Here is a 12,086-nt window from a genome sequence, read left to right as displayed (position 1 = left end):
TTAAAGAAAAAATTGAATGAATCAAAATACTTGTAATTGACGAAAACTGATAACATGTGGTCACTACTTTCTTATACGAATTTTATAAATACTGAAAACAACTTGAAAAATAAGAATATTTTAGATTGTTTTTTTTAATAGCATCCACTATGACCATTTTAAAACTTCGAGAGAAAAAATTTAAATAGTCTTGTATTGTATTTATACATGCTTTATAATTTTTTATTCTCTTTAAAAAAAAAAGAGAGAGAGAGAAAGTAGCAATTAAACATTTTTATATCAACTAAAATTAAAATTTTAAAAAAAGATATCGGGGCTAAAGCAAAACATAAATGTCATAGTAAGTTTTGTAGTTGAATATAATTCTGAATGTTAGTTGAATATAATGATGTTGAATAGCTAGTTGAATATAATTCCATATAAATAAAGCACAATGAACTTTGACTTGTAACGCAATGTGTAATACGTAACCCAATGCGTTTGAACCACAAGCCTTAAATATTAAGAAGAAATCCTTAAATTATTTTGGTCTAACAATGGTTAAAAAATAAAATAAATATTTTCAGTTTTTAAAAAAGTGTTTCTTAAATAAGCTATTTGTTAAAAATTAATTTATAAGTTAATATTTATTTGTTAAAATTAATTCAACAACCGAAAATAATTAAAAACCCTTTTTGACATTAATTAATATAAAAAAAAGTTTCATTTATATTTCGATACTGAAATGTGTTATTTTTGTTTTCGAATAGTTTCATAAAAAATATTATTCATATAGTTTCATGAAAGTTCTCAGAATAGTTTCATAAAAAATAATATCATTCCTTTTCTGTTTACCGTTTCAGCAAAAAAAAAAATAAATAAATAAATAAAATAATTTAAAAAGAGAAATATTATTTGTTTATTAATAATGAATATATTACTGGCTTTTACAATAGGAAAAATACAATCTCGCTTGATGCTGCCATCTTGTGACAAAAAATGTCTTTTGTATGTACCTACTTTCTCTTTTCATAGACGAAAATATTTTTTCATGAACGAAAATATTTTTGCATGAATAAATAAAAATGTTGTTTTTGACAAGAAATCTGAAATATACCTAAAATAATATATTTTGAACAAAAATAAATGTACAGAAGTTTTAATTTCATCAAATCTGTTTTATAAAACGAAACCAGACAGGTATAGTAGACTCAATTAAGTACCTGAACATTGCTCAGTCGTGGTTCATTTTTACATAGCTCTGCGCTGTTTATTTTGTTTTGTTTGAAGAAAGGGAATCTCCCGTCAAAGAACTTTTCGACCGGGTATTTTGAAGTATGTTCCGCCGGTAGAATTTTATGTCTGGCGTTATCAACAGAGTTTATCTAGCGTAAAGTTTTTATATTTTCTCAGATAACTTTTAAAATAATATCGCTGACAATGCTTTTTTACCTGTTGCTTATTGCGTGATAAGAAACCGAACATTTTTCTTTCATCGATTTCTTGTAAATAATGGCTTCTTTAGAAGAATCGCTACTTGCCAGTGCTATGGAAGTATTAAACATCGAAGATTATTGGCCAACATTCGATAGCAACAAAGCCCTAGATTTAGACGATGACAGTGAATATTCTATTATTCTTTATTTCTACGAGCGATTACTTGATGCTCTTATGCAATACCGTTGCGTGCAACCAGAACATGTGCAACAAGCGATCAAAACATTAGTTTATAACTACGGCCGCGTGACAAATGGTAAAACCCCTGAGGACTTGGACTATAATAAATTTTCAAATTGTGTTGGCTACCTGCACAGATATGCTGCATGCCACACTGCTTTAGTGCATACTGTTATGCTTAAAATTTTTCACACAAGTCCCCCCGCAGCAATAAGACGAATGCTAGCTTTGAAAGATCAACTTGGTTTGATGTGTTTAGGTAGCGGACCAGGAAATGATTTTGTCGGTGTGCTCAGCGCCTTATACGGTAAACATTATGGGTTGCTTAACTTGGATATTTCCGTGGTAGATAAAATGAGTGGGTGGCAGCAAATATTTGTAGAAACTGAAAAGCGTTTGAGACGAGGTGATTGTGGAAATGCCAGTAATATATTCAAAGAAGTAGCAGTCAGTGCATCTTTTCTACAAGCTGATCTAAAGAATCCTTCCCAATGGAATGCAGAATTCAAACGCAAATTATCTAATGCTGATATTATTACGCTTGTTAAATTTCTATCTGTTGTTCCTAATGCAGACAAACTAAGTGTTTTAAAGGTTGTTATAACTACATTTTATTTTACTAAAATTGTGTAAAATAAAATCTCTGGCTATATAAAAGCATCTTATTAATTAAAATGCTCACTCATTTGAGAACTGGAGATTTTATTTCCTTTAATCTCCGACATTTCTATTTCTTCTATATGTATATAAGGGGCTAAGAGCAATATAGTGATAAGCCACAGTTTTTCAAACAGCAACATATTTACATCAAACTGTACCTTAGTATTATTTCCAGATAGGTGCTTTTAAAGTTTCTAAACAACAGTACAACCCACTGATATATCTCAATACCAACTTTAAAATTATGTTTTTCTCGAAAAATGCTGTTTTAAACAATTTGAAAATATGGTTTATAATTGCATTGCTATAAGCCCTTTATATAAAGAGTACATTTTGATTAGCCATGTGCAAGTAAATTAAGCTTTTTTTAATTTATTGATATTAAAGTAAATGTTCACAAAAATAGGAATTTATGCGGCTGGCTCACCAAATGGTACCAAGAACATTTATAAGTTTATTTTCTGCATTTAGGAAATTAATCAGCATTGATTAGAGGTTAGTTACTCTAGTAACTAACCTCTAAAGGTTAGGATTAAGAACCTTAACAAATTAAAAATAAAATCTTACTTTATACTATGCATTATTTGCTAGCTAATTGGTTCCATGCTTTATTTCTTTGATGAGAGATGACTGCATTTTTAAAAAAAAATGTTTCAATCTCAATTAGCTTATTAAAGTAAGCATTTCTTTTTTTGACTTAATTTTTTTTTTAAAAATTATGTTCTAATAGTAGAAATTTTAATTTAACACCTGACCACATTACTTTTAAATGTTACTTGTATTTAAAGGTAATAAAAAATATATTTAAATCAAAATTTCAGCCTTATTGGTTTGAATGATTATAAGAAATGTTAGATTAAATTGTGATTAGATTGAAAGTGTAGCAGATTCATTAGAAAACCTGTTTTATTGAGTTTTAATATTTTTTTGATGAAATTTAGTAATTTTATTCAAAAAAAACTTTTAAATAATTAAAGTAAAATTTGTAAAATAAAATCTATTATATTTAACCGTTTTCTCTATACTCTTAATTTGCAACAGATTGAAAAAGGTACAGAGTAATACAAATCTCTTCCCATTAATTTGTAAAACTATAATGTAACATTGATGTAATCAATGTTACATGATAATTTTACAAAATTTACAGTTTTTTTTTTTAAAGATTTAGATTTATAATGAAAAAAATAATTTAATAATATCTATTTAAAGCACTACACTTTTTAATTCTAAAATGTTGGAAATATTTCCTTATTAAAATCAATAATATGCTCAAGTATAGTTTCAGTTTTTATGCTTGCAATTAATTTTCAAAGGTATCTTTAGTTTTTTACCTGTCCAAAGATGACTAAAAATTTATCTTTTCGTTTTTTTTTTATTATTATTATTTATTCAAGTTTGTTGCCACTTACTTCCAAGTCGACACCAAAATTTTGCGACCATTTAGGTGTAGGTACCTTCGGAAATATCTTTTTATTTTCAATCGATCCATATATAACGGAGAATAATTAAAATAATAAATTTTAATATAGAATAAGCTGCTTGCGGAGTTTGTCATCGATATAACTATAGTTTTTATTTTCTATTAAATTCCTAACATAATAGATGGTAGATAATTAAAAATATAAAGCTTTAAGCTATTTATTTATATTTTTCTTTTCAGAATATTGTGGTTCCTATGAAACCAGGTGCTGTTATAGTGCTTATTGATTGCCCATATCCATCTAGTGAGTTTGAGACTCTCAAAAATTATTTGGATTGTGTATATGAAGCTACCAAGGAGAAGTTCAACTTTAACTTTCAAGTTGAAAGATTTGGTTACCCAAACATAACTACTTGCAGAGCTGTCATACGAGTTTTCGTACGGAAGTTCGTTGTCGCTGGTTCTGAATCTTAATTTTAAAGTTTCATTCCATGGCTTTCATCCAAATAAGGTAAACTTTTCCTCATGAATTGGCTATTACTATTCACAAGATTTTGCTGAAATGTTGATATATTTTATTGAATGTGGCTGAAATTTAGATATTTTTATATCTATTGAAAGAAAAATTAACAAATCTTGTGATGCTTTGTTTTTGCTAGATATATCTTGATATATATGGTGATTTTAACTTGTTGTATGCCTGTCTGTGATTTTTTAGAAAAATAACATTTTAATAAATGTTAGTTCTTAGTTTTTACATTTTATCAGGATTGTTACATTTAAAGCACTTGTTTTAAAACTGTGTAAAACATTAAATCAAAAACATGTTGCATAGATAAACTATGTGTAAGATTTCAACACAACTTGTTGCAACTACTCTTTGGAAGTTCTAGTAATTTAATCAAAATTACATGTTCCATAGATTTTTAGTGTTTTTTATTATATAGTGTTTACTACTTATGAATGCAGCTTCTAGTTAATTTTATTAAAATTTACATAACACTCTAAGGATTAAAAATTTGCAATTTTTTGGAACAAATTTTATTTTACTACTAACATATATAGATAACTGCAATGCGTATATATAAGAATTTTAAAAAGAAAAAAGTGAGCTTAATCTAAAAAACAGTGCCTGTATCTATAATAGTTTTTTTAATATTTTTGTATTCTCAATTTGCTTAATTTTAATACCTACTTTTCGAACTTCATAGGTATATACTAATACTTTAAGATTTGTTTTTAAAAAAAATAAATCAATTCGATTTTTTTCTGTTTTTTTCGCATTATAATATAAAATTAGTGTTTTATTTATTCTAAACCAAAAATTCGCAGAAAATCTTCTGTTGCCTTTATTTTTAATTAACTCAAACTGAGTGTCTACTGTTTAAAATCAAATGATTAAAAGCTTGAAATTATATTTAAATTATTCATTTAAAATTAAAGTGAGCCATAATTGAATAATTTTGTCTTGCATTTCAAGAAATGTGGAGAAATTAGAATTGTTAAAAAGTGTAAGCTTTCTAAACTAATAAAATAATTCTTAAAATTTTAAACAAGCTCGTGTAACACTTTTGTGATTATAATACTAATAAACCTACAGAGAACTGCAGACAATTTTTAGAGGATTATAAATTAAAGTAAAAAAAATTTGTAAATGATAGGCATTTGTCTTTTGTGTTAGCATTTATAACCAGAATTTAAATCAATGAGTATTCTTTTTTTCTGTATATATATAAATGTCTTATTTTAGAGCATAAAAAATACTAATTAGTTCTTAAAGTGCATTTTATATTATTTTTAACTGATTTGGTGTTAAGAGAAGAAAAAAAAACTTAATTTATTTTACTTCAAAGCAGGCAATCGTTAATTACGTGATTATAAGCTGTGTCTAAAATTGGCTTCCTAGAAAAATATAGTGCTGATTGATTATATTTATAGTTACTGTAGTAGTTTCATTCTTAAAAACGTTAATGGTAGCCTCAAAATTCATGGAACATTTTCACAGTTTAATGGACCTGGTTTAGAGCTAATCTAAACCATGAGGATAAGTACAAACACCATATTTATCGTAAATTAGAAAAACAAGTGACTTACAAATCGTCAGTGCATGAAAATTTTAATCAGGAAATGATATATTGCAAACCTTTTAGTAAGTGTCACAAATGAAAGTTTGTTGATCTATAAAAATTTAACTTCATGTTTTTAGGAACCTATTTTTTTTCTCTGTGTTAATCCATTCAAAGAAAAAATAAAACTATTTATTATTATCATATCTGAAAATTAGCTTATAAATATAAATTATTTTTAATGTGATTGTAAAATGCCCTTATATGTCCTGCTTAAATTTTTCACTTATCTATTTTTACAAAGAATAAGTAAGTACTTGAACTTTTGCAAATTATTTTTAAATTTTAATTGACGATAAAGTTTGTATAATGTTGAAAATATTCACCCAAACCCTTTTAAAACCTTTCATCGAAAAAGAATTTTTAATCAAATAACTAAACCTGTTTTTTTTTCGAAAGATTCTTGGAAGAATATAATTGACTGCTTATATTTGATGCTTATCTTGTCGCTTTTTAAAAAAAGAGAACACTACTCTTATTAAGCTGAATTACTTTTCTGCAAGTTAACAAATTTTCAAAAAAAAAAAAAAAAAAAAACTCACTGTTNAAAAAAAAAAAAGAAAACTCACTGTTGCTTATGGACCTTATATGAGAACATATATATTTTTGCTATATAATATTATGCGGATTCACATTTGTAATTTGCATGTAGTCCTCAGTTGGAGACTAAAAACAGCTCTTCAAAACCACCATAGATGGCAGGCCATTTATAATAATTAAAAGAATATAATCTCTTTGGAAATCGATGGAGGATTTAAAAAAGGAAGAAAAAAATGAAAATCTGATATTTTGTTTATTTATTATTGAGGGTAGTATATTACATTACTGGAAAGGTTGGTATTATTTTAAATACGAAGTTTGAATATTCAGTTTTTCTGTGAGTAGAATTATATTGATAAAATATACCACAAAAGCATAGATCCTCCTATTTCCGACTATACGAAACAGAAATTTCAAAGAATAAGTTATTACTCACAATTATGAAATACAGCAGGTTTGTAACATATCTAAATGTTTTTAATAACTCAAATGACAAATTCATGCATGAGAGGGTTAGATTTGTGATTACCAATAATAGATAAAGTGAGTTATGCATCAATTGTACTTTGATAAAAGTATACTGCAAAATTAAATTTGTTTTTCTTTCTTAATGTCACATAAACTTATATGCATTGTTTAAATTTGCAAGATAAAATAATCTTTACTATATCATTCAAGTTATTCTTTTGGCTCAGATTTTTTAATTATGAAAAACTTATATATGTGCTGATTCTTTGTCCATGCATCAAAAAAAAAAATTTGCAAAATTGAACTTTTTTAAACTTAATTTTTTTATCGAATTTTGTTAATGTAAATTTTTTGTGCTTTTAATAATTGATGTATTACAGAATCTCTGTACTAAGTTTTAATCATAATATAATAACTGAGTTTCTATTAAATAGAATTTTAGTGCAGTTTCTAAATTGATTGCTATACAAATTTGCAATCTCAACATTTTAATTAATACAGAGTACAGAGATAGTGCTCTGTAGTACAGAGATTAGATAGTACAGAATGTAGTACAGAGAGATTGTTAGAACTTAGTACAAAGATTTTAGAATCTCTGTACTAAGTTAAGTTTTACCTTAATATAATAACTGAGTTTCTATTAAATAGAATTTTAATACAGTTTCTAAATTAACTGATTGCTACACAAATTTGCAATCTCGATATTTATTTAATATTTCTGTTCATTACAGTTTTGGTCCAAGAACTGTAAGGTTTTTTTAATCAACTCTTCAAACTATCTTATCACCAAATTATTTTAATTTTGTAATACACTATATAAATTTTATGTTTTGCTTGTTTTTTGTGTGCTATCATTTATTAAAACATAAGATATAAAACCCTACTTATTTTTTTGTTCGGATTTGTTTAAAAAGAAACATAACTCGGTAATTTTTTTATCACATTTTTTAAAGATACTGAAAAGTATGACAAAATCAAAAATTATCATCTATACATTAATGTAAAATTAATCTATACATTAATGTAAAATATACTTCTAAAATATATATATATATATTTAAGCACTTGCTTTTGTTACATGAATGTATAATTAAGCAATTATTTGTTGAAATATTGTTTTTTTGTAAAATTTTGATTTGTTTTGAGATAAGCAGAGTTGAGTTGTGATTTATGTATTACCTTCATTGTTTTTTTATTGCAATTAAAAAGTATTAAAACAAAAAAGTTTGTCTATTAGCTTTTTTTAAAAACAATTATATAAAATATTTTTAGTTTGTCAGCAACTAAATTATTTAATCAGGATGATTATCATTAATTTACTGCTAAATGAATCCTAGAATCAAAACTGGAATCAACTTTCTATGGAACATTTAAGTTCATTTTTCTTTACAGTTTTGGAATGTTTGTTCTATTCATCATTATAGCCTCTATAATATTGAAAATTAGTTTTATTATGTATTATAAATTCATTTCATGTTTGAAACAAAGTTTTAAAGAAATAATACATATTTTAAAAACTATATTTTTAAGGTATGAAATAAACTCATTTTTTTTTGCATTTCGATACCCCTCCCCCGGAGTTTTTGCAATCAGAATCAGTTTTTGATCCCTCTTTATCTTTTTAAAAGTCAATAAAAAAAGATAATTTTGTTAAGAAAAAACATATAATAATCATAATTTTATGAAAGCACATTTTATTAATATGTTAATCTCAACAATATGAAAGGATAGATGGATTTTAAAAATAGTCAAATGTACTTGAAGGAAAAATTGAACCTAAGAATGCAGAATGTGTGACACAATAAGCCATAATGAGAATTAATTTTCTTAGCAATATATAACGATAACCTTATATCATATAACAGATTGCATTGGAAACAGTTTTTATCTCTCATCAGTCTATATTTATAAAAATGTTGATATTATTGTTAAAATTTATAACTGGCAACATCTAAACTCTCTTTTTTTTTTCTTTTTTTTTTTTGACATTAAGTTAGGCGCTGGCTTATAAAATGAAAATTGCATATTAAAAAGAGATACATTGTTTTACAAAAATTGCAAAAGGTAAAGAGATATAAAATTGCAGTATAGGCTAAAAAAAAGTTCAAACATTATTAAAGAAAAAATTGCAAAAAATCATTTAAAATTGCAATAACTTTTGCACAAATAGAAATTTTGAAAAAAAAAACTGTCGTTACAGTTATAATTCAAAATAGTTCTATCACCATGTCAAATTTCAACTCTGTACTAGCATTTCAGTGGACAAACATGTTTTTTTTTTATTATTATTATTACATCGAACTCCTTGTATATTTCAACACGCCTCTGTAGTTACTAAGTCTTTCAGATTTTGAGCAGTAAAACAAAATACAACGCATATTTGCAAAAAACAACACTTAATATTCGTTATACCTTTCGAACAAATTGGAATTTCGACTAAAAATTCTAAACAAATATGGCCCTTTTTGCATGCAAATATGTAATTCTGTGGTTGCATTCCTGCGGCCTGTATGGTATTTTTTCCAATAAGTTTAACAGTTAATTATTCTCGAATGTTCATTTTTTTAATTTCATTTTAATCCCTGTACACTTTTCTATACACTTTAGTAATTTCAAGTTACAATTAGTTAATAATTCAATTTCAAGTACAATTTAGTTAATAATTCTCGAAAGTTCATTTTTTTTATTTCATTTTAATCCCTGTACACTTTTCTATACACTTAAGTAATTTCAAGTTTCAAAATGCAAGGTTAAGATGAACCTTACGATTTTTTAATTTCAAGAGATTAAGAAATTTTAGCTACTGTTTTAATTTTGAATTCTTTTTCCCAGAAATAGAAAATTCTATTGCATAAACTGATGAGAATCCATGTGGGCATAATTTTTTTTTTCAGCGTTCTTCACTGCAGTTAATTCTGGGTGTACAGTTATCACTCTATCGAATTGTTTTTAGAATCTTTATGAGAAAAGTATTCTCATGAAATGTCTTAAATTGATATTTAAACAAAGAAATGGCTATAACACTAAAGAAATCTATGGAATCTCTAATCAAAAGAATGGGACTGAAAAAATCTAAACCTTTTGATTGCCGGAATAAGCAGAAAGACAAATATATAAGACACCTCCAGGTTTCAACGGGCAATCAAACTGGTTTTGTTGTTTTCATCTTACTTTCCTCACTTAAAAATTGAAACAAGAAATGTTTATACTATTCCATTAACTTTAATTTTGAGTAGGATTCTTACAGGATTGGCAAGGTTTAGGACAGAATGGATTAATCCACGGTTTAAACCCTGGTTTAAACCGTCCTGTCCAAAACCCCTTTGTCCAAAACTGTCTTAAACTGTCCAAAACCCTTTTACTCATATTATGTCACAATTTTATCTGAACAATATTTAAGAGGTAAAATAAACATAGAACTAATAACATATTGATAATTAAATATACTAGAGAATATTTGTTTTTAAAAGTATAATGTTTTATTAATATTGTTTGACTCTTCAATTTAAACAAAGGAAGATTAATCAGTAATCAAGTTCAATTGGTCCTCTCATTCAATAGTACATAACTGAAGTTTGGCCTTGCCATACAGGTTAAAATATTAGGGACTAAGTGCTTGGTTCGTCATAAACAGGTTTATTTATCTATAGTACTATTCAAGAATACTTTTATTTCATTCATGTTCAATTCTTTTAGCATAGTGGTGATACATCACCAGTGTCAGTAACTGAAACTGATGTTATGCCCTTCAAAACTGTTAATACATTTTTCAGTTATTTTGTATTTTCAATTTAAACTAATATATTTATATTTAAAAACAATTTTTTTTAAAAAAGAGATGTCTTTTTTATCATCCTGTGATGCAGAAATTATAACATTTTTTTAAAAAAATATTGTGAAAAATAAAAGGTTAATTTTTGAACAAATTTAGTATTTTTTTTAAGAAAAATTATTATTTTTTAATATTGCCATATTTATCCTTATGCAAAAATATTATTTATCAGTATTAAAAGCATATTTATATTTAAAGGATTAGGTATTCACTTTTGTTGTTCAATGAATTGTGGAGCTTCAAAAATTATAAACCTTTTCCTATTATATTATATTATTTTCTTTTAATAAGTTATAGTAAATTGTATAAAAAATATCAAATATTTATTGATACATGTAATTATTATGTGTACAATGGTTACACCTATAGAATTTTTACCAAAGTTCAAGATTTTGGGCACTTTAAGACAGTTTAGGACAGTATTACCCAGTTTAGGACAGTTTTACCCAGTTTAGGACAGTAAAATCCAGTTTAAGACAGTAAAACCCACGTGTCTTGTCCAAAACCAGTTTAGGACGTCCAAAACCCCAACCCTGGATTCTTATAATAAATATTAAGAGAGGTTGTTATGGAACACCCTGTGTACCGTATTTCTTTAAATACCCATGCAATTATATAATAGTACAATGCATTATACAAAATAATAATAAAAAATCTGTTGCACTTGAGATTTTTAAAAAACATTAAGATTTTCAGGTTATTTTTAAATTTATCCAAGTGAAGCTTTTTCCAGTTTTGCTGTAATGATGGAACTTGCTCCAAAAAAGTTAAAATGTTCATTGCATTAATATTCACTTCATCAATTTAACCACTCATTTGAAACTATCACTTAGCGTCTATATTACCAAGGATATATGTTCCTATCAAAATCGGTAGTGTGTTTTTTTTTAATCAATAATAATCTGAATTAAATAAATAAGGAAATTTAGGTAGTTTTATTTTCTTCTGATTTATTACCGATCGCTATTGGTCACCATTTTCACTAAATGCCATCAATGCAGTCATTATTGGCATGGTTTATCAGCTAGCCGAGATTCTATTCATCCTATATTAATAGAAGAATATTTTTTTTTTCTATATTTTTTATTCCAAGTTTAAAATCTATTTGGCGATTGTAGTTGGCGCGACAGATCACGATATGGAAATATAGATGGAGCGTTCTCTGATTCAGGTTAAAATTGCAATCTGTGGATGTTATGAATGGGTCTGTCTTATAAACTGTTGTGACGTATGGGTGTGGCAGAAGTGGAATTCTTGCCCATAGATGACGCCACTGGAAACAAGAACAATCGCATCCCAATGGCTCACGTCAACAACAACAAAACATCTCTACTAGCTTTTCATAATAATTTACTGAATTGTTATGATATTTATTTTATTAAAT

The 12,086-nt window shown here is 26.2% G+C and overlaps 1 protein-coding gene across 1 annotated transcript; it reads left to right on the top strand.

The window, feature by feature from the left end:
• The first annotated feature begins 1,212 nt into the window (after positions 1-1,212).
• LOC107445791 (uncharacterized) lies at positions 1,213-4,495 on the top strand. The gene is made up of 2 exons (XM_016060273.3): positions 1,213-2,250; positions 3,977-4,495. The coding sequence occupies exons 1-2, from the start codon at positions 1,492-1,494 to the stop codon at positions 4,208-4,210; spliced, it is 993 nt and encodes a 330-aa protein (XP_015915759.1). The 5' UTR covers positions 1,213-1,491; the 3' UTR covers positions 4,211-4,495.
• The last annotated feature ends 7,591 nt before the right edge of the window (positions 4,496-12,086 follow it).

Source organism: Parasteatoda tepidariorum, chromosome 4 (genome assembly GCF_043381705.1).
Source record: "Parasteatoda tepidariorum isolate YZ-2023 chromosome 4, CAS_Ptep_4.0, whole genome shotgun sequence".
NCBI classification, from domain to species: domain Eukaryota; kingdom Metazoa; phylum Arthropoda; class Arachnida; order Araneae; family Theridiidae; genus Parasteatoda; species Parasteatoda tepidariorum.
This window is presented reverse-complemented; position numbering and strand designations above follow the sequence as displayed.